Source organism: Octopus sinensis, linkage group LG16, assembly GCF_006345805.1.
Source record: "Octopus sinensis linkage group LG16, ASM634580v1, whole genome shotgun sequence".
Classification (NCBI taxonomy): Eukaryota; Metazoa; Mollusca; class Cephalopoda; order Octopoda; family Octopodidae; genus Octopus; species Octopus sinensis.
Window position 1 is genome coordinate 55,590,024 of NC_043012.1, and position 27,509 is coordinate 55,617,532.

The following is a 27,509-nucleotide window of genomic DNA, read 5'->3' on the forward strand; positions in this document are numbered from 1 at the left end:
GAAGTACAGGCACTGCTCATTTTTGCCAGCTGAGTGGACTAGAGCAACATGAAATAAAGTGTCTTGCTCAGAGGCGTAGCTAGGGTGTGGAAAGCAGGGCACATGTGCTGGGTGCCACTTTGAGGGGACACAATTTTGGCCAAGATCATTTTCTAATGAAGCCATTTCTATGAAAGTTTCCACTTCTTGGTTGGGGAAGGGAATGCAATTTTGATGCCTGTCCTGGGCACCATATACCCTTGCTACAATTCTTGTCTTGCTCAAGGACACTACATGCTGCCAGAAATTGAACTCACGATCTTACAGTCATAAGCCAAATACCCTAACCACTAAGCCAGGTGCCTCCACAAAACTATATAAGTAGCTTCAATATCTCAACATCACTCATTCTAACACCAATATACATTTCCTAAGGGTTCTAGTACTATAAAAGTTCCTTCCTTTCATCATCTTTTACTTGTTTCAGTCATCAGGCTGTGGCCATGCTGGAGCTTTTTCTTCTTTTTTTTTTAACTAATTAATAGGCACAGGCGTGGCTGTGTGGTAAGTAGCTTGCTTACCAACCACATGGTTCCGGGTTCAGTCCCACTGCGTGGCACCTTGAGCAAGTGCCTTCTACTATAGCCTTGAGCTGACCAAAGCCTTGTGAGCGAATTTGGTTGACGGAAACTGAAAGAAGCCCATAATATGTATGTATGTATATATATATAGATATATGTATATATATGTGTGTGTATATGTTTGTGTGTCTGTGTTTGTACCCCCAACATCGCTTGACAACCAATGCTGGTGTGTTTATGTCCCCGTAACTTAGTGGTTCGGCATAAGAGACCGATAGAATAAGTCCTGGGGTCAATTTGCTCGACTAAAGGCGGTGCTCCAGCATGGCCACAGTCAAATGACTGAAGCAAGTAAAAGAGTAATCCCACAATGTAGAACCTTGGGCAAGTGTCTTCTGCTGTAACCTCAAATCAACGAAAGCCTTGTAAGTGAATTTGTTTGACGGAAACTGAAAGAAGCTCATTGTACGCATGCATGTGTATATGTAATTAGGTATGCATGCATTGTACTCTTCACTTGACATCATTTGATGGTTGTAAATGAGCATCACCATCATGCAAGCAGGGTTGTTTGTTTCCAGTTTTCCATGGAGAACATCTGTTAGAAAAACATTAACTTACTTGGAAATAAGTGGGGTTTGGTGATAGGAAGGGCATCTTGTGGTTGAAATCTGCCTCAACAAATTCCATCTGACCCATACAAGCATAGAAAAGTGAACGTTAAGTGATGATGGTGATGATGATGTTCAATGTAACATTTTTTGGATCTTTTCAGTTTGAACAGCAGTTTTTAATATAATTTCTAGGTAACTAAAAAATTTTAAACTTTGTATACTGGTAGAATGTGTTTATAAAACACCTTATTCTCTTGGCTTTATTGAAAAAATTCTATAGTTTTTAAGATATTTGTTGTTGTTTTTTCTTCAATTTCTGCAATTTCAACCAATCACCAATGTCTATTGAGGTAAAAAAACATTCTGTGCCATATGAATATGTCCTTCATTTAAGAAACAAATTGGATTTATTTACATTTGTGAAGAAAAAAAGATACCCTTCCTCCCACCCCTAACCCCAACCCTAACCCTAAAACAGATTGAAATATAATAGATCGATTCTAGGGTCATAATTATGGGTGACAATTTCATATGACACTGCTAGAAAAAACTGCCGTTCAAACCGAAAAGATCCCATTTTTTTAATGCAGCATTTGAAAAATATCCAAGTCATGGGGGCTTATCTCCCTTAGGTTTCACTCTCATTTTTGTGTTTGAAGCTCAGCTTTAAGGCACATTCATTACAGTACATTCATTACAACATATTCATTGTTTAAAGCTCAGCTTTGAACATCAAACATCTAGACTAACACATTGTAACATCTCTTGACTTTCAAGCCTAAAACAACATTGCATATGAATTTCTCTGAAAAGATTTTTGTGTATTTGACAATCGTATAGTTTCTTATTTCATTCAAATATTTACAGAAAATGATGACATAACAGAAGCAAGGAAGATTTGGTGGGAAACACGGAATGCAAAAGAAGCGCTTTCGAAAGCACCAAGATGCCACAGACTAGAGAGACTTCTACTGGAAGGATTATCAAGTCAAGGAGGGAACAACTATGCAAATGCTTTATTATTTGTAAGTAAACTTGATTATATTTTTGTTTCATTTTCTTCTACTTGTTTCAGATTGTTGCCATGCTGGAGCATAGTTTTAAAGGGTCTAGTTGAACAAATCACCCGCTCTGCCCGAACTTATTTTTAAAGTCTATAGGTGCCTTTTGCTGAACTGCTAAGGTACAGGGATATAAACAAACCAACACCAGTTACAGAACAAGTATTAAGGGGTATGGATGTAGTGACTTGTAGATAAAGAGTAGAAAGTGACCAATGATGCATGGGGGAGAAGAACAGCAGAATGATAATGATAATACAGTAGACAGGAGAAGGGTGAGAGAAAAAGAGAGAGAGATGATATGTAATTGGGTATGGTGTTGCAGGAGAGTAGAGGTGGGAGGAGAGGGAGATATAATTCGGTAGCTTGGTAGAGTGATCAATGTAAAAACTGGGTGGAGAGTATTGTGTATGGATGTAGAATTGATATCAAGTGAAATGGTTCCAGGCAGTGAGAAAGATGTTTTTGCAGAAGATTTCATATATCATCATCATCATCATCATCACCACCATCTTTTGCTGAACTGCTAAGTTACGGGGGACGGAAACACACCTGCATCGATTGTCAAGTGATGTTGGGCGTACAAACACAGACACTGAAACGTATACACACACACACACACACACACACATACATACATACATATATACAATGGGCTTCTTTCAGTTTCCGTCTACCAAATCCACTCACAAAGGCTTTGATTGGCCCAAGGCTATAGTAGAAGACACTTGCCCAAGGTGCCACACAGTGGGACTGAACCCAGAACCATGTGGTTGGTAAGCAAGCTACTTACCACACAACCATTCCTGCGCCTTTATGAATATATGTTTGTGTGTGTGTGTGGTGTGTGTGTGTGTGTGTTCGTATTTCATGGGCTTCTGTCAGTTTTTGTCTAACAAATCCACTTACAATGCTTTGATTGGAGAAGGCTGTAAACGAGGACACTTGCTCAAGGTGCCACTCAGTGGGACTGAACCTGAAACCCTGCAGTTGAAAGCAAACTTCTTAACCACATAGCTAAGCCTGCACCTATACCTCCCTCCCCAACAAAACAATTTGAATCCTTGTGCCTATCTCAGAAATCAACTAAACTCTTTTAATGATATCATTTCTCTGACTCTTAGATTCCTCGGAACACTCGGCTGATGTATGTCCACAGTTACCAAAGTTACGTCTGGAATACAATGGTCTCTCAAAGAATCAAACAGTTCGGTCTGGTGCCGTCATTGGAGATTTAGTTTACGACAAGACAGATGTGACTGGTAAGTTTATTTGGTGCTGTTCTTATTATTTGTCTTGATATTTTAATTCGTTATCATCGACAACGTTAAAATTGACCTTATTTGTACATCAGGGGCTACTTTACTGAATATGTCCTACTATAACAACAACAACACTGAACACCTTTTTGATCTCCATGTGTCCAACACACGTGGACATGCCTACAAAGTCAGAAAACAACACAGCTCCCATGACTTTCGGAAACATTTTTTCACGCTCAGAGTTGCTGAAGCATGGAATAAACTGCCTGCGTCAGTTGTTGACTGCCATGACACTGCATCCTTTAAGGCCCTCATGCTTTCCGAAATCCGCTGAAACTACACCTGATTATATATACACTTTAGATGAGTTGTAGTGCACCTGAGCACTGTACACAATTATTATTATTATTATTATTATTATTATTATAATTAAAATGGCAGGATTAACTTGAAGATTTGGCTTCTATTTCTAGCAGCTTCGTCAACCACAAAGAGGCTCAGTCATTGGCCCAATATTGTAGTAGTAGCAGCAGCAGCAGTAGTAGGTGTTGTATAATACAATACTCTACTGTACATTGTTTTTAATCAGAGTGATCCACTTATCTAACTGTATTATCTATATTTTCCACGATTTGGATTATCAGATCTTTTTGGTTTCAACGGCAGTTTTTAAAAAATAATTTCCACATAACTAAACACTTTTAAACTTCGTATACTGGTAGAATGTATTTATAAACCATCTTTTTCTCTTGGCTTTATTGAGAAAATTCTATAGTTTGTAAGATATTTGTTGTTTTTTTTCTGCAATTTCAACCAATCAATGACGTCTATTGAGGTGAAAACATTCTGTGCCGTATGAATATGTCCCTCGTTTAAGAAACAGATTGGGTTTATTTACATTTCTGAAGAAAAAAGATACCCTTCCCCCCACCCCTAACCCTAAAACAGATTGAAATGTAATAGATCGATACTAGGGTCATAATTATGGGTAACAATTTCATATGACACAGCTAGAAAAAACTGCCGTTCAAACCGAAAAGATCTGGATTATCTGATAGTGTTGGGGTTACCTCCCTTGCTTAATTTTTAGATTTCTTTTTACACAGCTTTGGTTGGAGCTTTGAAGGAACGTGGCTTAGTGGTTAGGGTATTCGGTTCACGATCGTAACATTGTGAGTTCGATTCCTGGCAGCACGCTGTGTTGTCCTTGAGCAAAGTACTTTATTTCACATTGCTCCAGTGAACTCAGCTGGCAAAAATGATTTGTCCCTGTAATTCAAAAGGACCAGCTTTGTTACATTCTATGCCTCTCTGAATCTTCCTGAGAACTACATTAAGGGTATGTCTGTCTGTACAGTGCTCAGCTACTAGCAAGTTAATTTCACATGTAGGTTGTTCCGTTGATCAGGTCAACTGGAACCCTCGTTGTAACTAACGGAATACCAGTTACTCATACTAGGAGTTAAAAAACAACCATAGGAAACCATTGTGTGGATGTGTTGCACTGATTGCACTGTTTATAGCAATGTATTAATCATACATTCTAGGCACAGCAGTGGCTGTGTGGTAAGAAGCTTGCTTCCCAACCACATGGTTCCAGGTTCAGTCCCACTGCATTGCACCTTGGCAAGTGTCTTCTACTATAGTCTTATTTCTTTATTGCCCACAAGGGGCTAAACATAGAGGGGACAAACAAGGACAGACAAAGGGATTAAGTCGATTATATCGACCCCAGTGTGCAACTGGTACTTATTTAATCGACCTCCAAAAGGATGGAAGGCAAAGTCGACCTTAGCGGAATTTGAACTCAGAACATAGCAGCAGACGAAATACCACTGAGCATTTCGCCTGGCGTGCTAACGTTTCTGCCAGCTCAACACCTTCTACTATAGTCTTGGGTCAACCAAAGCCTTGTGAGTGGTTTTAGTTGACAGAAACTGAAAGAAGCCTGTCATATATATATATGTATATATATCTGTGTGTGTGTGTGTCTCTCTCTGTTTGTCCCCACTCCTATCATCTTTTGACAACTGGTGTTGGTGTGTTTACATCCCTGTAACTTAGCAATTCAGCAAAAGAGACCAATAGATTAAGTAATAAGCTTAAAAAATAAGTACTGGGGTCGATTCATTCAACTAAAAATTCAAGGCGGTGCCCCAGCATGGCCACAGTCTAATGACTGAAACAGGTAAAAGATAAAAGACTCTAATTAAGACTGTGAGTTGGCAGATTCATTTCTGTGCTGGTTGAAATGCTTAGCAAGATTTTTTTCAGCTCCTTATGTTCTAGGTTCAAATGCCACTGAGGTCAACTTTTCCTCTCACCCTTTCAAGGGTCTGATAAAATAAGTACCAGTGATATACTGGGGGTTGATGTAATCAACTAGCCCTCTCCCACAAAATTTCAGAGCTTGTACCTATAACCGAAAGAATTATACATTCTAATTAATATTTATTACAGCTGTGAACACAGATGCTTGCAAGGAGGTGCCACACACCATCACTGCTGACAACATCTCAAAATATACAATACATGATATTGTGATGCCTCTACCTGGTTTTAGTATCTTGTACCCTGATAATGAAGGTCAGTATTAAATATATGGAGCTGTTTGTTTTGATTATCAAATTGTATATTACCTCTGAATCACCCCCAACATCGCTTGGCAACCGATGTGTTTACGTCCCCGTAACTTAGCAGTTCGGCAAAAATGTCCAATAGAATAAGTACTAGGCTTTCAAAGAATAAGTCCTGGTGTCTATTTGCTCGACTAAAGGCAGTGCTCCAGCATGGCCGCTGTCAAATGACTGAAACAAGTAAGAGTACAAGAGATATAGTTTACATCTTTTTTCTTATTTTTTAGCTAAAAATTGGTACAAAGAAATCTTAAGCAAAGATGGCCTAGATGTTGATAACCTACGGCATTCAAACAAGTAAGTTGGTGCTTTCGAATTATTGGTATTTTTCTTTTTATTTACCGTTTTGTCTTTTTGTTTTTGTTTTGTTTTGTTTTCGTTTTTGTTTCAGTTATTAGACTGCAGTCATACTGGAGCACCAGCTTGAAGACATTTCAGTTAAATGAAATGACCGCCCCCAGTGTTTTTTTATTTTAAGCTGGGTACCTATTCTAAGTACCAGACTTAAAAAAGAAATACTGGGGACCAAAAATGGTTGAGAAATGGTCAAGAAACACTGTTCTAAAGTATCCTCTCCCTTGTTTAAGACAGCAGGATGTAATTTGAAGGTGTTTTGGCTGCTATATCTGGCAAGAAGTGTGACTGCATAGCGGTATCCTCATTCACTCGTTTCACTCAAAGTATGATGAATTGACTCTAATGACAGAAGCTGATCAAACAAGAGATCAACCATGTTTTTATTTACATTATTTACATTTGACAGATATTTGTCCTCATCTTGTTTATTGTTAACACGCTTTGGCTGATATACCTTCCAGCCTTCATCAGGTGTCTTGGGGAAATTTTGAACCTGGGTTCTCATTCCTAAGGTATTTTTCAATGTTGTTGTTGTCGGCGGCGGCGCCGGCACTGCTTGGAATTGAACTCGGAATCATGGGGTTAGTAGCCCGTGCTCTTAACCACTACGCCATATGCAATAATAATAATAATATCGAAAAATACCTTAGGAATGAGAACCCAGGTTCGAAATTTCCCCAAGACACCTGATGAAGGCTGGAGGGTATATCAGCCAAAACGTTGTGTTAACAACAAGATGAGGACAAATATCTGTCAAATGTAAATAATGTACATAATTCCTCATCTCTTAAATATAGACCTGAACAACCATGTTTTGTCAGCATCTTGAAGAGTGTGTAGGTGCTGTTACCCAGCTCTCCTAAACCATTCCTGATCCAGCAGATATTGTCTAAAACACAGATTCTTTACCATTTTTTGTCTATGGACCCCTCTGATTACTATTTCATTCTGGTGGATCCCACTAACCATTCGTTGTTTAAAAAAATTTGTTGCGTTTATAGATACTTCTTTCAAAATTCTTATTTTGTCGAAATCAAATTCGATGACTGGCATCTGTGCTAGTGGAGCACTAAGAGCACCAACCGAGCGTGATTGTTGCCAGAGCAGCAAACTGGCTTCCATGCCGGTGGCACGTAAAAAGCACCATTCGAGCGTGATTGTTACCAGTGTCGCCTTACTGGCACTTGTGCTGGTGGCACGTGAAAAACATTTGAGCAAGGTCGTTGCCAGTGCCACTTGACTGGCCCCTGTGCAGGTGGCACATAAAAAACACCATTTGAGTATGGCCATTGCCAGTACTGTCTGACTGGCCCTCGTGCTGGTGTTACATAAAAGCACCCACTACATTCTCGGAGTGGTTGGCATTAGGAAGGGCATCCAGCTGTAGAAACTCTGCCAGATCAGATTGGAGCCTGGTGCAGCCTTCTGGTTTGCCAGTCCTCAGTCAAATCGTCCAACCCATGGTAGCATGGAAAGCGGACGTTAAACGATGATGATGATGATGATGCCTTCGCTTGCATAGGGTGAATTATGTAAAACATCAGAGAAAGAAACCTAACTGTTTTTTGCAATAAATATATCGAAATCAAAAATTATTTCATGGTCCCCAAGAATACTATTGCAGACCTAATTTACTATTTCGCTTGTGAAAGATCTCATATTGACCCTAAGGGGTCATATGGTTGAGAGCCACTGGCCTAAAACATTCAGGCTGTGACCATCCTGTCTTTTATTCAAACATAGCATATAAAGTAAGGGTTATTCATACCTTTTTTTTTTAAGACAATAGGGTTTGGTTTGTAGGAAATTTAATTGCTATTTCTAGAAGCCTGAGTAACCACATAAAAAATCCATCATTGGATCCTCTATGAGTACACTTTATGATCGAATATGTTCCAACCATGACCATCCTGTCACTCGTTTTTCCTTCATGATATATCTGGGACTATATTAGCTAATGTATCTTCGCTTTTTTTTCAAGACAGTCAGGTGTGATTTGAGGGAAATTCAGCTATTGTTTTTTATTGATTGATTGACCATATGGAGACTCTAGACATGTTGACATCATTAAAAAAAAATGGTTTATGTATTGTTGAAAAGCTGATATTTTCTATTTTTCTATGGGAAAATTGTTGCTTGAAAGTTTAAAAATCTGTTCTTCAGAATGGGGTCCAAAACATTGGGTAAAAACCCCTTTCAGTCATGAATGACCATGGAATTGCACCTAGTAAGTTCCCCTCCAGGGCACAGGTCTGGGCAAGGTTATATATATGGAAGATCAGCAGTTGCCCATGCATACCAGTCTCCTCGCTCCATGCCATCGATGTTATCAGAGGGAAAGGCCATGGCTGATACAGTTTGGCACCAGTGACATTGCAACTCATTTCTATAACTGGAGCAATGTGAAATGAAGTGTCTTGCTCAAGAACACAACAGTCCGGGAATCAAACTCACAACCTCATGATTCTAAGCCTGACACTGTAACCACTGAGCCATGCACCTTCATCGGTCCCACATATTACAGTTTAAATTAAATTTAAATAGCACAGGAGTGGCTGTGTGGTAAGTAGCTTGCCTATCAACCACATAGTTCCAGGTTCAGTCCCACCATGTGGCACCTTGGGCAAGTGCCTTCTACTATAGCCTTGGGCCGACCAAAGCCTTTTGAGTGGATTTGGTAGATGGAAACTGAAAGAAGCCTGTCATATACATGTCTTTGTGTCTGTGTTTGTCCTTCATCAGTGCTTGACAACCGGTGTGTGTGTGTTTACACCTCATAACTTAGTGGTTTGGCAAAAGAGACCAATAAAATAAATACCAGGCTTAAAAAACAATAAGTACTGGGGTTGATTCTTTTAACTAAAAACTTTTCCAAGGCAGTGCTCCAGCATAGCCACAGTCTAATGACTGAAACAAGTAAAAGATAAAAGACAAACCCATCAAGGTGGTCCCCCAGCATGGCGACAATCCAATGACTGAGATGAATAAAAGATTAAAAAATTGAAGATTAAGCTTACAGATTAATTGATTAAAGAAAAAACCCAAAAAACTATCCTTTCTTTTCCAGAGATTATTCTTTACCTGGTACCTACCGGAAAATGGTGATCAAGTCTACAGGTGTTTCTTGGAAAATCTATCGGTACAATGATGTGAAGATCCCCCTCTCTTACAGTGATTATGAATTGTTAAACGGCCCCAAGGAACCTGAGTCAATTGAAGGTAGCACTTTTAAATGTCTTAAGTTATTTTATTATTGCTTAACCCTTTAGCATTTAATCCAGCCATATCCAGCCCAAATAGTTTACCTGTTTGATGTTAAAACTGACCAGATCCAACCTCTCACACATATCCTACAATGTCATTCAAAAACTATACAAACACACCACTGAAACCTTGAAGCTACAAAATAATGCATGATTAATTCAAAACAATGTGAATAAGCATTAGACTTAACAAAGAAATCTGAATGCTTTAGGGTTAATCTGGCCATGTCAGGCCCAAATATTCTATTTTATGTTCAGAATGACTGGATTTAGCCTCCCACACCTATCCTACAATGTCATTCGAAAACTAAACCATCAAAATCTTGAAGTTACAAAATAATGCATGATTAATTCCAAACAATGGGATCTTTTCGGTTTAAACGACAGTTTTTAACATAAATTTTAGGTGACTAAAATATTTTAAACTTCGTATACTGGTAGAATGTATTTATAAAACATCTTTTTCTCTTGGTTTTATTGAGAAAATTCTATAGTTTGTAAGATTTTTGTTGTTTTATTTTCTTCAATTTCTGCAATTTCAACCAATCACTGACGTCTATTGAGGTAAAAAAAAAACATTCTGTGCCGTATGAATATGTCCCTCGTTTAAGAAACAGATTGGGTTTATTTACATTTGAAAAGAAAAAAAGATACCCTTCCCCCCACCCCTAACCCTAACCCTAAAACAGATTGAAATGCAATAGATCAATACTAGGGTCATAATTATGGGTGACAATTTCTTATGACACCGCTAGAAAAAACTGCCGTTCAAACCGAAAAGATCCAAACAATGTTAATAAATAAGGATTAGATTTAACGAAGAAATTTGAATGCTAAAGGATTAAGTGTAGGTATGGCTGTGTTACCCAACCATATGGTTTTGGTTCAGTACTTCTGCACGGCACCTAGGATCTTGTACTATAATCCTTAGCCAACCAAAGTTTTGTGAGTGGATTAGGTTGATGGAAACTGAAAGAAGTTCATCATCTACCTACCCATCCATATATGCATGTGTGTGTGTGTGTGTTACTGTCTCCTTTTTGCCTTGACAACATGTGGTAGTACTAAGCAGGTGTTACCATCATACAAGCAGGTGCCTTTGTTTCCAGTCTTCTGAGGCATGTCTGCTTATGGAGAAATATTACCTTATTTAGAAACAGGTGACTGGAAGGGCATTCATCATACAGAATCTGGCTCAGTAAATCCTGCCCATCTAACCCATGCCAGCATGGAAAAGTGCACCATAAATGGTGATGATGATGATATTGATGAGGTTAATCTTTGGTTTCTGTGATTTATGTCACACACAAGTTGGCTGCAGACACATCTGCCATCATCATCATCATCATCCTCGTTCAACGTCCTATTTCCATGCTGGCATGGGTTGGACGGTTTGACAGACGCTGGCCAGGCAGAAGATTGCGCCATACTTCTGAGTCTGTTTTGACATGTTTTTTTTATGCCTGGATGCCCTTCCTAACACCAACCACCCCGCAGAGTGGGCTGAGTGCTTTTTACGTGGCATCAACACATCAAGGTCAGTTCTGGCATATTTTTTTTTACAGCTGGATGCCCTTCCAAATGCCAACCACTTCAGACTGTGGACTGGATGCTTTGTAAGTGGCCAAGTCACCAACTAACTTGCAAGACAAGGAACCTTTGGGAGGGGAGGGGGCATTGGAGGAGGTGATCGTGTGACAGAAAGACAGAGACAGATTCCTTGCTGCAGAGGAGGAACATGGTTATCCAGCCAGAGAGAGTTAGAGGTGGTTAAGAAATGCATTATGCAATGATGTGGTTATGAAATCACATGTTTAGGAGTTCAAACTTTTAACTACTACTATCACCAACACTACTACATGTGATTAACCTAAGGAAAAAGGGTGGTTGCTTGACCAGCTTAAAAAATAGCTAGCAAGTGACCAAATGTCACTCAAATCAGAACCTGGCCCTCCTGAGTAAGTTGAAATGAACATTTCCCCCAAAAATGTACCTGTTTCTGGCAATTGAGTGAATTTTTACCTATTCTTGACAACTGGGTGAATTGGCAACCATTCTTGACAATTAGGTGAATCGGTGCTATCCTCGATATGTAGTAGTAGTAGTAGTAGTAGTAGTAGTAGTAGTAGCAGCAGCAGCGATTGTGGTGGTGGTGGTGGTGTTAGTAGTAGAGGTGGTGGTAATAGTGATGAGGCTAAGTAAATATTCACAGGGTATTGAGATCTTGTTTAGATAAATTGAAATTTAGATAATCTGATATTCAGATAACCAAGGTTTGCATCTGAGGCATCAAAGACAAAATGATTAGATTTTTTTTGTTTGTTTGTTTGTTTGTTTGCATTCCTTGTTCCCCACCACATCCTCCATCTGGGTTATCTGTTAAGAAAACCCCCCACCAAAAAACAAACCACTAACTCATTGTTATCTTATCTTTTCCTTCTATGTTCTTCAAACCACTTGAAACAGGAGGAAACCTGAAAGCCATTAGGCTGTGCATCACACTGCCACCTTCCTGCTATGCTACAATGGCCATTAGAGAGATTATGAAAACCGACACGTCTTCTGCTTACCAAGCAAAACTCACTGAAGAAATCGCAGATTCCGACGATAAACAGGCAACACTTGAGTCGTAATGCTTCAAGCGTTTGGTTTCAAATCTCTCATTCTCAGAACCATTAATAATAATCATATTAATAATGATAATAAACATCTTTTGTTTTATAATGTGTTTTTGTGTAATTGTTTTTTCTTTAATATTGATGTTTGTTGTGTGCATGTATGTGTGTATGTTTATGTATGTTTGTGTGAGTGGTGGTGATGGTGGTGTATTCCATTTAATCAACTGAGAAGAAGTTTACATTATCATCATCATCATCATCATCACCAGTTAACCTCTGCTTTCCATGCTGGCATGGGTTGGACGATTTGACTGAGGACTGGCGAACCAGATGGCTGCACCAGGCTCCAGTCTTGATCTGGCAGAGTTTCTACAGCTGGATGCCCTTCCTAACGCCAACCACTCCGAGAGTGTAGTGGGTGCTTTTACGTGCTACTGGCATGAGGGCCAGTCAGACGGTACTGGCAACGGCCACGCCCAAATGGTGTTTTTTTAATGTGCCAGTAAGGTGACGCTGGTAAGGATCACGCTCAAATGGTGCTTTTTATGTGCCACCGGCACAAAAAAACTTGCCTGGACTTGTGCCTCGGAGGGTAACTTTCTAGGTACAATCCCATGGTCATTCATGACCGAAGGGGGTCTCCTCCTCAAAAAAATATTAGCATGAATTTGGACAGGTAGTTATCTGAAGCAAAATTTTTTACAGCGAAGCACTACAGTCACCTCCAGCCCCATTTTCAGCCATCTGTTATTCTCTCCTCATACTCATATGAAACTACCTGTTCTGACCCTGATTGATTGTCTGTATCTTCCCCTACACTTACCTTTGTGTACTTTGAGAGTTTGCTCTGATACCCAACAACTACCATCTTTCCTTTCTCCCCTGTTACTTTCACCCGCCTTCACAATGCAAGGTAGCCTGATATCTTTTCTACAGTAAGACACCTATGCATTTCCCTCTAATTATACTTTAGCTGCTCAACATCTGGCACAAAGCAACCTCCCTCTCTCAAATACTCTCCTCCCCCAGCTAGTCAAAGAGGCAATTTTTTCTGGTCTTGCAAGTTACTTGGCAACCTCATTAGTGCTGGGGTCATGAAAAAAGCACCCAGTACACATTGTAAAGTAGTCGGTGTTAAGAAGTCATTCAGCCATAGAAATCATACCAATGCAGACATTGGAGCTCAATTCTATCAATCTCTTCTGCCGAACCACTAAGCTACGGGGATGTAAACACACCAACATCGGTTGTCAAGCAATGGTAGGGGGACTAACACAAACACAAAGACACACAATAGATATATGCATATATATACATATATATATATATATACTCTTTTTTACTCTTTTACTTGTTTCAGTCATTTGACTGCGGCCATGCTGGAGCACCGCCTTTAGTCGAGCAAATCGACCCCGGGACTTATTCTTTGTAAGCCCAGTACTTATTCTATCGGTCTCTTTTGCCAAACCGCTAAGTGACGGGGACGTAAACACACCAGCATCGGTTGTCAAGCAATGCTAGGGGGACAAACACAGACACACACACATACACATATATATATATATACATATATACGACAGGCTTCTTTCAGTTTCTGTCTACCAAATCCACTCACAAGGCATTGGTCGGCCTGGGGCTATAGCAGAAGACACTTGCCCAAGATGCCACGCAGTGGGACTGAACCCAGAACCATGTGTTTGGTTAGCAAGCTACTTACCAGACAGCCACTCCTGCACCTATATAATATATAAATACATGCATATGTACATGCCTACATATATATGTATATATACATGCATATATGGGTACAGGACATCAAAAGAAAACGTTGAACACAATGAGAAATGAAAACATAAAAACAAAAACATAGAAATGAACTTTGTTTTTTGTTTTTCAAACAACAAAACAACAGAGAAATGAGACATGCAACTTAAAGAATATTCTCCTTCTTCAGTTGTCCCTGTTTCATCTACTCCACGTTTTCAAAGGCAAGGACAAGACACGACTTCATTGAAACAGTCCTTCCTGCAAAGCAAATTAAGTAAAATTTGGGATTTTTTGTGGAAGGTGAAAGTGTAACAAGAACAGGACAGTGAGAACAAAACAGCAAAAACAAACGGTGAGGGATGTTGAGCCAAGACGATAGAAAAATCATTATGAATGCTAGGAAGACGAGCTGATGAGAGGAGACAGTATAAGCATGTGTTGTCTTTAGGAAGGTAATGGGCAGAAAGATAGATTCTCTTTTGTCATGTGTCAGCGACCAGAGAGTCAAGGAGGAGGAGTGAGAGAGAGAGAACGGTGAAGAGGAGAGGAGAAGAATAGGGAAGGATGGGACAGAAAACCAGAAAGGATGAAGAACAAGAGAGGGAGAGGGATAGACAGAGAAGAGATAGTAAAGAAGAAGAGTTTGCATCATAATTATTAAGATAAAACTTACTTGGAAAAGGGCATGACAGGCTTCTTTCAGTTTCCATCTACTAAAGCCACTCACACGGTTTTGATCAGCCTGAAGTTATAGTAGAAGACACTTGTCCAAGGTGCCATGCAGTGGGGCTGACCCCAGGACCATATAGTTGGGAAGCAAGCTTCTTACCACACAGCCATGCCTGATCAAGTTATCTATAATATAATTGGACATGGGCGATCAATGTATTCTTTCTTGTCCTGAGGTTCACAGCCAAACGGCTGGGTGGATCATGTGAAAAATGGCACACATGTGCAGACAGGTGCATAGATTGGAATGTGGTTTGTATTTTTTCCCTAGCCCAAGAAAATAGATTGAAACTTTTTCTAATGGAATTCCCCCTTTTGTTCTGCCATTAAAGCAATCAGTTGCTCACACTGCCGGCATATACCATTTCACTAGCAACAAGGGGAGTACAGAATGACAGTCAGCCAAAACTTTCGCTATGCTGTCTCTCTTCTTTCACCTCTTTATGGGGTTAATAATCTTAATCTTTATTTAGTTTCTCATTCAAACTACATAATAGGCAGAATTGTCAGATTAAGATAGTAGGGTGGTTTTGAGGGAGATTAGGCTGCTATTTCTACCAGGTCTAGCTACCATGTAGAGGTCTGAACTTAATTTTCATTCGCATATTTGCATTTTAAAAATTTAACATAATCTTTTCCATAAATCAACTATTGTAAACACATACACACGCGCAAGCACGCATGCACTCATGCACACATACACACACACTCACACATGTCCGTTTCATATATCTTTTCTCAATTTCTGCTCTCTGCAAATAAAATTTTTACGGATACAACTGCTTACAAAAATAGGGATTAATGTATAATATCTTTCTACGTTCATAATTAAATCAATGTTTTAATGATTAGACAGAGGTCCAATAGAATAGCTCTCAGAAACAGACTACGTACAAATTCGTTCTTCACAACTCCTAAAGCTGTTTTCTGACAAGGGTGGGGGAGTCGGGAAATTTTCATACAGCTGGAAGCTCCAATCAAAACAGGGGACCCGAAATGATAAGGTTGAGAAACGCTGTTATAGATTATGCCTAACCGAAAACGATCATACCCACATCATCCAAACAGACCGGGTGAAACTGGGCTTAGCTGCTAGTTTTATATAAAATGAAATATCAAAAACTAATATAGGCGCAGGAGTGGCTGTGTGGTAAGTAGCTTGTTTACCAACCACATGGTTCCGGGTTCAGTCCCACTGCGTGGCACCTTGGGCAAGTGTCTTCTACTATAGCCTCGGGCTGACCAAAGCCTGTGAGTGGATTTGGTAGATGGAGACTGAAAGAAGCCCGTCGTATATATGTATATATATATACACGTGTGTGTGTGTTTGTGTGTCTGTCCCCCTAGCATTGCTTGACAACCGATGCTGGTGTGTTTATGTCCCCATTACTTAGCGGTTCAGCAAAAGAGACCGATAGAATAAGTACTGGGCTTACAAAAGAATAAGTCCTGGTGTTGAGTTGCTCGATTAAAGGCGGTGCTCCAGCATGGCCGCAGTCAAATGACTGAAACAAGTAAAAGAGTAATAATATTAAATTATTGTTTTTTTTTTAACTTTTCTTTCTTTTTATTTGTTTCTGTCATTATACTACGACCATGCTGGGGCACCTCTTTGAAGAACTTTAGCTGAACAAACCGACCCCAGCACTTATTATTTTTTCTAAATTTTTAACTGGTACCTGGTTCTTATTCTATCAGTCTGCTTTGCAAGACTGCTAAGTTATGGGGTCATAAACACACCAACACCAGTTATAACAGGTTTTTTTCAGTTTCTGTCAACCAAATCCACACACAAGGTTTTGGTCAGCCTGAGGCTGTAGCAAAAGACACTTGCCCAAGGTGCCACACAGAGGGACTGTACCTGGAACCATTTTTATCCTTTATCATTTTAATGTCTACATGTTCATGCGTTTAGCAATTCATGTAGAAGCTCCTTTTTGGTTCAAAGAAATACCTTTTCACTGCAGGAATATTTCTAATAGAACCATCTGTAGATGAACAACAAATTCCTCAATCCCAGCAACACAGAAACTAAATTTTTTTTTTTCTACTCTAGACACAAGGGCCGAAATTTTGGGTGGAAGGGACTAGTTGATAAGATTGGCCCCAGTACGCAACTGATACTTTATTTATCAACCCCGAAAGGATGAAAGGCAAAGTCGACCTGGGCGGAATTTGAACTCAGAACATAAAGACAGACAAAATACTTATTTCTTTATTGTCCACAAGGGGCTAAACATAGAGGGGACAAACAAGGACAGACAAGCAGATTAAGTCGATTACATCAACCCCAGTGCATAACTGGTACTTAATTTATTAACGCCAAAAGGATGAAAGGCAAAGTTGACCTCGGCGGAATTTGAACTCAGAATGTAGCAGCAGATGAAATACCGCTAAGCATTTCATTCGGTGTGCTAACATTTCTACCAACTCACCATCTTACAGAGACTAAATACTGCTAGTGGTATATAATCATGAAGTCACTAACATAATTCACTCTCTGACCCTTGATATGCTGTTCTTTGTTTCTTTCTTTCCATTAATTGGTACATTAAGTTGTGGAGGCACATGGCCTAATGGTTAGAGTAGTGGACTCACGGTCGAGGGATCGCGGGTTTGAATCTCAGACTGGGCGATGTGTGTGTTTATGAGCGAAACACCTAAGCTCCACACAGCTCTGGCAGAAGGTAATGGCGAACTTCTGCTAACTCTTTCGCCATAACTTTCTCTCACTCTTTCCTCCTGCATCTTGCAGCTCACCTGTGATGGACTGGCGTCCCGTCCAGGTGGGGAACCTGTACGCCAAGGAAACCGGGAAACTGGCCCTTATGTTGGTTTTTGGAACATAGCTGAAAATTTTTTTACATAAAATTATAATGGCTGGTTATAATTTAGATAATGAATTCTTTAAGATAGGCAAATTTACCATATTAATTTGTTTATAAAATGAAATTATTTTCCTTTTCAAGAAAAAAAAACATGGTCATGTGATTTTTCCCACATTGAACTTACAGCAGGCATTCTGTTATGATGCATTCATTAAGTTCAAAGGTCACTTCCAAATTTGCTTAGTTTCATTTAGAATGCATGAACTTTGTATTTTATACAGCAATTATAATAAATCTGACTAAGCCCTCTTTTTCCATACAGCATTAAACCAAAGAAAAATCAGTGCATATTATACACGTGAGATTTTTTCTGAGATTTCAGCATCATATTTATAGGTATGCTTTATGTACAAATGGGTCTTACACACAAATGAATATGGTATGTGGAAGAATAGAAGGCAAAGTTAATCTATATTTAAATATAGTTTGCAATGCTATTCTCTTTTTATCTAAATCCCTTTACTGATTTTGGCATCTGCATATCACTGACTTTAGAATCTATATCCTTTCCTAATTCAAGCAATGTAATGAGGAAAAAATGTATTATTTTTATGTATTATTTTCTAATTAATTTTCTTCTCATCTAAATGCCAAATTCTTCCTTCCTTCCTCTTCTGACTTCATTTTTCTTTAGACTGCAGTAACCTTCCTGAATTAAAACCCTATTTTAATACAAGACATATGTACTGCATAATTTTAATTCAACACATCTGTGTGCGTTGCAGTCAAACCAACGAATGCTTTAATGCAGCATACGGTTTCAGTTAGGTAGTTTTATTAACTGACATCATCTTACACATTCCTCCTCCTCATCCTCATCATCATCATCGTCATCGTCATCGTCATCATCATCGTCATCACCATCATCATCATCATCATCATCATCATCATCGTCATCATCATCATCATCATCATCACCATCACCATCATCATCATCACCACCATCATCATCACCATCATCATCATCACCACCATCATCATCATCATCATCACCATCATCACCATCATCATCAACATCATCATCATCATCATCACCATCATCATCATCATCATCATCACCATCATCATCATCATCATCATCATCATCATCATCACCACCACCATCATTATCATCATCATCCTTTTCTTCTTCTAACACGATGACAACATTGATGCTGATAGTAATGATGATGCTGCTGCTGATGATGATGATGATGATGACTATGATGATTTAAACATCTGTTGGTCCCAGCTGCTGCTATATGGTAGATGTCTCTGTTTAACTACTCTCTCTTTCTCTTTCTCTTTCTCCGTCTCCCTCCCTCACTCACTCACTCAATCTCCTTCCCACACACACATACACACACACATACACACACACAAACACAAGCACAACTTCCCAGTTTAGAATCTATCTTGCATCAAAGTGTCCCTTGACCAACGCCTGTCTCCCATCCCACCTACAATCAATTCAAAGCTTGAGTCATCCAACTGGCAGGAAGCAGTAGTCAAATTTCCCTCAAATTCTTCTATATTCTCTTTAAAAACAAATGACCCCATTGGATAAGGTAGTCCTAAAAAAAAAATAAATCTGAATAAAAATCAAGATAGTCCTGCTGGAACACTTTTGACCACCAGTCCCCTAGATAAGGATTGACCTAGGGCTGGGAGAGCCCCTCAACCTGTCAAAACTTCTGTTCACTTAGCTCAGTTGTCTCCCTTGCATTGCATATTCCATCGCCTGAATAAATTCCTGTTAATTTTTTTGTTCAGTTCCAGCTAAGCTCTAAGCTAGACAATCCTATACTCAAAAACATTCCAACCATGAGTATCCTATCTGCTTTTTGTTTTTTTTTCTAGGTTCATTTTTTTTTAGGTTTTAAATGTGAGATTTTAAAAAAGGGCAAAAAAGAAGAACCAGTCTTTGGTGCTGCAACAGCATGGAGGCGCAATGGCCCAATGGTTAGGATCGCGGTTTCAATTCCCAGACCGGGCATTATGTGTGTTTATTGAGCGAAAACACCTAAAGCTCCACAAAGCTTCCTGTTTCATGTCCCCAACTTCCTACGCAACTGCTGAGCCTGGATGCATATTCATCCATCCGTCGATGCTCTCGGTGTCGGGGGTTGACCTGCTTTCTCTTCTGCGGGTCTTACGAATAGCAAAGGACCACGTTTCAGACTTCTCTCATCTTGCGAGCTCTGGGACGAAGACCATTCACTCAAAAGCAACAGCAGCAGCAACAACAGCTGCAACAGCTTAACCTGTCAAATGTAATGCTTATTTATTCACATTGTTTTTTAATTAACCATGCTTTATCTTGTAGTTTCAAGATTTCAACGATGTAATTGTTTGTTTTAAGAAAGATATTATCGGATGGAAGCAAGAATCCAGATCTGACTAGTTTGGACATAAAACAGGAAGAATATTTGTGCCAGATATGGCCAGTTTAAATGCTAAAGAATTGAGGGAGGTTTTAGAGCCAGACTGGCTGAGTAGAAGTTTTTACTGTTGTCAGATACAACAACGTTCAGGAAAAGCAATGTTGTTCTTTTCTTGAAGTTCTGAAGGGCAAGGAACCATTGATTCTTATTTTATATGGTGTTCCTCACATCTCAAAAAAAACCCAGCTCCCTGTCGGGAGCGTGTATGACATACAAGCAAGCTTGTATACCTTGTTTGTATGACAGGGATGCTCATTTACAATCATCACATGATGTCAAAACAAGAGTACAATTAAACACACTCACAAACGTACACACACTCACAAAAATACACAGACCCATACATATACGTCTCTCACACACATATACACACACACACATGTCAAGTTTCTTTCAGTTTCCATCTACCAAATCCACTTACAAGGTTTTGGTCAGCCCAAGGCTACAGGAGAAAACATATGCCCAAGGTAACTGCAACAATTTATTGCAGTAGCGTAAGGTGTGATAACCAATTATTTATTATAATAGCATAAAACATGATAAATAAAACATACAGTCTATTCAGCAGATAAGACTACTCAGTTTTGTCTGTTCTATCATTAGAAATTTCTTGAAAAACATAATTTAATGCCTTAAGAACTTTCTTTGTACGTTTACACCTGCCTAGCATCCAGTTATTCTACCTATACAGCTAGTCTAGCTAGCTACCTGTCAAACTTGATCTACTCAGGTGCTACATCAATTATCACTTTCCTCTCCTACCAACAAACGAGTCTCTCACCGTTTCTCTTGGGTAACATGACACCTTTTGCTTCATGACAGGTTTTTTTTTATCATTCGGCCTGCATCACAAGCAATGGTTGATACCTTTGATTTCTAATGCCAATTTACTCTTTCTCTCTTCACTTGTACCTCTGTCTTTCTTTTGTGTGATTTAATTTCATACATCAAACAGATCTTACTCAACTCCTGCTGTCACATGTTTTCTTATGACCATGAAGCATCACGTCACATTATATATATGACATTGTTGTTAACATCTTAAGAAACTCTCCTTCTATGTCTTTCCCTACCAATCATTCCAGCTATTATGCCTATACAGCTAGTCTAGCTTGCTTGCTGCCCATCAAACTTGATCTACCCAGATGCTACATCATTTGCCAGCTTCCTCATTCTTCCACTAACCAGCTACTGTCAGGAAACAGACTTGTGCGCATTTCTCATTTCTCATTTCTCTGATAACCTTCAGCTTCATGTTGACCTTCATCTTTGAAAATCATCCTGACATTTATTGCTTCTGGTAATTTCAAAGATCGAGAGACTACAGATCCACTCCAAATGCTCAACACCATTTTGCAGCATTAAAATTACCAAGATGACAGAGACGGAAGAAAGCAACCAGGAATCGCTTTGCGTTTACCAAAGGTAGTTCAACCATCTAAAATGTTATGTCATCATCATCATTGTTTAACAGCCATTTACTATGCTGGCATGGGTTGGACGGTTTGACAGGGCATGGCCAGGCTCCAGTTGTCTGTTTTGGCATTGAATCTCCATGAGAACTACATTAAGGGTACATGTGTCTGTGGCGTGCTCAGCCACTTGCACGTTCATTTCACGAGCAGGCTGTTCCGTTGATTGGATCAACTGGGACCCTCATTGTCATAACCGACAAAGTGCCGTAGTATATATACATATATATATATATATATAATAATAATATTAGGGAGTAAATCCAAACTTACAGGGAAAAATTAGATTTAGGATTAAATCTAATTTTATTGTATAAATATATATATTAAATTAGAGATAAAACCACTATTAGGCAAATCAAACAGTGAAAATCATAAACCAATACATAGGAAAAAAATTAATTAATAAAAAATATAAAATATAAAATTCAAAATTTAAATTATTTAAATTTAAAGTTAAAATTAAAAAATTATTTAAATTAATAATTTTATGGCAGCAGTACTGGATATTAATAGTTATCACCAAGCTAATATGGCAGTCCATAAATATAGGCTGAAGGCTGTCATTGATTAACTCCAAGAGGCCATTGCCTCTAGCTAGCTATGACACACAAACCTGTGTCCATTATAACCTTTGAACAGGGGAGGTCAGCCACTTCCTCTTGCTGGTCAGGCATCTGCAGACATGTTTCAGGGTATTTGCCCTTTATCAATGCAGAGTAGCCGAACCCAGCAGGTGTCACTACTGACCGTCTGTTTGAAGGAATATTTACCTAAATTCAGTGGAATACATCCACTGGTTTTCAAAAAATAGAAATATTATTATTTCTAAGTCTCTTTAAAGGAGATTACGGCAGTGTAGCATACACACACGCACACACACAATTTTAAATGGACCCCCAAAGGCCATATGGACCCTGATTAAGAACCATTGATCAGTGCCCTTCCTAATGCCACCCACTTTACAGAGTGTGCAGGGTGCTTTTTATGTGCCACTGGCACAGGTGCTTTTACATGGCACTGACACAAGTACATTTTATGTGACACCAACACAAGTGCATTTTTACCTGTGCCAGCACCACATAAAATTCATTTGTGCTGGTGCCACATAAAAGCACCTGTGCTGGTAGAATTAATTAATGCCATCTTCTTTTTATAATACATGTAATTAATTACAATACATTTGATTGAATTTTTAAACAGTTCTGTGCAAAAGATGGTTGTACTGTATATTGGATTGTCCATGTTGTAGTCATACAGGGTGGCTATATAAGCACACTACACATATCCTCTGGCTTCAATGAACCATTTTTTTATAAGCATGCTGAATGGTAGCATAATTCTCCACCTTTCTTAGAGGCAGAGGGCAGCATAGCTGATTTTGAGAGAGAGAGAGAGAGGAGAATCTCCCTCAATACATCACTGGTACTTTATTAATTGAGCATTGTTTATGTAAATCTAACTTTGTCCAAACTGGATTCAAACTTGATACCTTTATTTCTAAATTTGTTTGATCAAGAAATCTTATTTTGTAAACTCACTTCAAATTCAGTCTGGTATTTTAAGGTAAAAGACAGGTATATTCAGGTATAAGACAGAAACCTGATCATGATCAGAGGGAGATGATCAAACTGACTGAAATTTAGGGTAGAAGTATATATATATATATATATATATATATATATCATCATCGTTTAATGTCCGTTTTCCATGCTAGCATGGGTTGGACGATTTCGACTGAGGGCTGGTGAGCCAGATGGCCGCACCAGGCTCCAATCTTGATCTGGCAGAGTTTCTACAGCTGGATGCCCTTCCTAACACCACCCACTCCGAGAGTGTAGTGGGTGCTTTTTACGTGCTATGACCAAAGGGAGACTGCAAGTTGATTACCTCAATCCCTATGGTTAATTGGTGCTTATTTTATCAACTCCAAAAAACATGAAGGACAAAGTGAACCTCAGTGGAATTTGAACTCAGAACATACAGATGCACAAAATGCCACTGAACATTTTGCCTGGCATGCTAATGATTCTGCCAGTTCACTGCCTTCAGGTGTGTGGTGTTCTATTTTATCTCTTTTATTTGTTTCAGTCATTTGACTGCAGCCATGCACTGCCTTTAGTTGAGCAAATCGACCCCAGAACTTATTCTTTGGAAGCCTAGTACTTATTCTATTGGTCTCTTTTGCCGAACCACTAAGTTATGGGAATGTAAACACACGATGCTGGGGGGGACAAACACAGACACAAAAATATACACATAAATATATATATATATACATATATATGACAGGCTTCTTTCAGTTTCCGTCTACCAAATCCACTCACAAGGCTTTGGTCGGCCCAAGGCTATAGTAGAAGACACTTGCTCAAGGTGCCATGCAGTGGGAATGAACTTGGAACCATGTAATTGGTAAGCAAGCTATTAATTTTTGTATCATGCATAATCTATGAACTAGAGTGTAGTGTGTGGCATACAAACAAGAGCAGGGGTCAGTGAACCAGGGTAAATTACCCCCAGCGGGATAGCCATGATATTCTTGGGGTTAATGAGGACTTATTAAACATAAGTAAAATTATATAAAAAATATATTTCCTGTTGTCTGTGATTTTCTTCCTTTTGAATCATGTGAGGTAACATTGGAATAAATAAATATATTTTGAGGTAATTGGTTAAAAAGTTCCCCCGGACCCTGAACTAGAGCATCATAGTATGTAGCACATTAGCTGTAATATGATGTGAACTACGTTAACTATAGTGGTTTGCAGTAGTTGTGGAAGTAGTAGTAGTAGTAGTAGTAGTAGTAGTAGCGGTGGCTGTGGTGGTGATGGTGGTAGTAGTAGTAGTGGTGGTGGTGGTAGTGGAGGTGGTGGTGGTGGTGGTGGTGGTGGTGGTAGTAGTAGTGGTAGTAGTAGTAGTGGTAGTAGTAGTAGTAGTAGTAGTAGTAGTAGTAGTAGTCAGTCCTGATCAAGTAGACCAATGATGGAAGGTTTTCCAGCCATGACCATCTAAATTTCTCTTTTTTTTTTTACGTATGTGCAGAAAACTCAGGACCACAACACTATCTAATGTGTCCTTTGACTTTTTTAAGGCAGGAAAGAGCATCATTATTTGAGAGGTTTGGCTGTTATTTCTAGCATGTTGGTTAACCACATAGATGCTCCATTGCTGCCGCGTAAAGGTGGCACAATCTTTAAGAAGTTGGTGATTTTAGGCAAAACCCCTTCAGGAATGTTATGTATCATGGTATTTAGGGAAGAGATGGGTAATATACATCTGCTTCTGATAAATTAGAGGATTAGTTTCAGGTTTTAGGTCATGGTTTATTTTAAGCAATGAGAAAATAAAGTATTTTGTAATATATATACATATATATATATATATATACATATATATATACATATATATATATATATATATATATATATTATATATATATATATATATATATACATACATACATACATACTATATATATATATATATCTATATATATATACATGTATATAAATATATATATATTCATATATAGATATTCATATATATATTCATATATATACATATATATATATAATACATATATATATATAATATATATATATATATATATATATACATACATACATACATACATACATACATAGATACATATATATATGTAATATATATCTATATATATATATATATATATATATATATATATATATATATAATATATATAATATATATACATACACATATATTATATGTATAATATAATTTATTATACATATATAATATCATGTGTGTGTGTGTGTGTATGATAGTAAATAATAAATAAACGAGTACCTGCCCACAGGGATTCTAAAGTAGGTTTGTATGAGGTGCTGTTTCCATGGTAACTTAGAGACTAATTGCAAGAATTCTTGGAACTTTGCCAGTTTTGTACAAGAAATACATAAATACATGTTATTTGTCAAAGGCTGGAAGAAGTTTTTTTTCTCTTTTTTTTTTTTTCTGGATGTAAAAGAGGGAAGTGTTTGAGGAATTTATAGTATTTTGACGGCGGTGGCGGCGGCGGTGGTGGTGGTGGTGGTGGTGGTGGTGGTGGTGGTGGTGGTGGTGGTGGTTCTTGTTGTTGCAACAGTTGTATCGGTGGTAGCTGCGATGGTTGTGGCATTGGTAATAATGGCAGTGGTGTTGTTTGTGGTGATACTATTAATAGTGGTGGTGGTTGTGGTGGTGGTGGTGGAAGTGGTGGCGGTGGCGGCGGCGGCAGGTGGAGGTTGTGGTGGTGGTAGTGGTGGTGGTGGGGTGGGTGATAGTAGTGGTGGTGGCGGCGGCGGCGGTGGTGGTGGTGGTGGTTGTGGCGGTGGTGGTGGTGTTGGAGGCTAAGGCAGTGGCTGTTGTTGTTGAAGGTGGTGGTGGAGGAGGCTAAGGCAGTGGCTGTTGTTGTTGGTGGTTGTGGTGGTGGTGGTGGAGGAGGAGGAGGAGAAGGTGCCGGTGGCAGTGGTGGTCATGGTCATCACTGTTGTCATCATCGTGTTGGTGGGGTTGTTGATGGTGGCAGTGGTAGTGATGGTGGTGGTGGTGGTGGTGGTGATGGCAGTGGTAGTGGTTGGTAGGGGTTGGGGTGATGATCATAGTAGTGGCTGCTGCTCTTGGTGGAGATGGTCATGGTGATATTCGTAATTATAGTGGTGGTGGTGAGAAGTCTGGTTGAGGTGTAGGCTGTGGTAATGGCAGTTCTTTATCTGTTTGAACTATTCCTCAAGACTCCCACGGCGTTGAAAGAGAAATATAGATTAAAGTTTGTACTTCCAGGTGAGATACAGGTGAGGTTGTTAACTGGGGCTGAGCGAAGAACACAGCTTACTTAGCTTTAAATCAGTGGTTCTCAACCAGGGCCCACATGGCTCTTGCGGGTCCACATAAGATTTTGTTGTTAAAATTTATCTGCAATAAACAAAGGTTTTACTTCTGAAACTTACAAAGTATTTTAATTCTTTTTAATTAGCAATAGAATTTCAATTACAATTTAAGTATTTTAATTAGGAAGACAATCCCTAATAATGTTTTTCTTTTATTCTTTTATTTGCTTCAGTCATTTGACTGCAGCCATGCTGGAGCACTGCCTTAAAGGTTTTGTTTTAGTTGAACAAATCGACCCCAGGACTTATTCTTTGTAAGTGTAGTACTTATGCTATTAGTCTCTTTTGTCGAACGGCTAAGTTACAGGCACATAAACACATCCATCAGGTTATCAAGTGATGGTGTGGGCATAAACACAGGCACACACACATAAATACATGCATGCATACATACATACATACATAAATAAATGTATATAATTCTATATATATATATATATAATATATATAAGTATGTATATGTAATTATATTATATTATATATAATATATATATATATATATATATATATATATATATATATATATATACACATATATATATATACTGCTAGACTGGCTCCTGTGCAGGTGGCACATAAGAAGCACCATTTGAGCATCGCTGTTGCCAGTACCATCTGCCCAGCCCTCATGCTGGTGGCACATAAAAGCACCCACTACACTCTTGGAGTGGTTGGTGTTAGGAAGGGCATCCAGCTGTAGAAACTCTGCCAGATCAGATTGAAGTCTGGTGCAACCATCTGATTCACCAGACCTCAGACAAATGCCCATCCTATGCTATAATGTATGTTAAACGATGATGATGATGATGTTATATATATATATATATATATATATTAAAAATATAAATATATGAAACAATGGAGTTGAACGACGAATTAACAAAATTCCTTTATTTTCGACATATGTTTCGAAGGCTACATATTCCTAATTGCGAAGGAATAAGGAGTA

At 38.7% G+C, this 27,509-nt stretch overlaps 1 protein-coding gene across 1 annotated transcript in view; it reads left to right on the forward strand.

Moving 5' to 3' along the window:
• Positions 1–12,481, forward strand: part of LOC115220332 (pseudouridylate synthase 7 homolog) — a 39,832-nt gene extending 27,351 nt beyond the window's left edge. Inside the window, 7 exon segments of the mRNA XM_029790431.2 lie at positions 2,042–2,199; positions 3,360–3,456; positions 3,459–3,497; positions 5,958–6,083; positions 6,361–6,430; positions 9,558–9,709; positions 12,220–12,481. Of these exon segments, the coding sequence (XP_029646291.1) occupies positions 2,042–2,199; positions 3,360–3,456; positions 3,459–3,497; positions 5,958–6,083; positions 6,361–6,430; positions 9,558–9,709; positions 12,220–12,386 (809 nt within the window). The 3' untranslated portion in view covers positions 12,387–12,481.
• Positions 12,482–27,509: the final 15,028 nt, after the last annotated feature.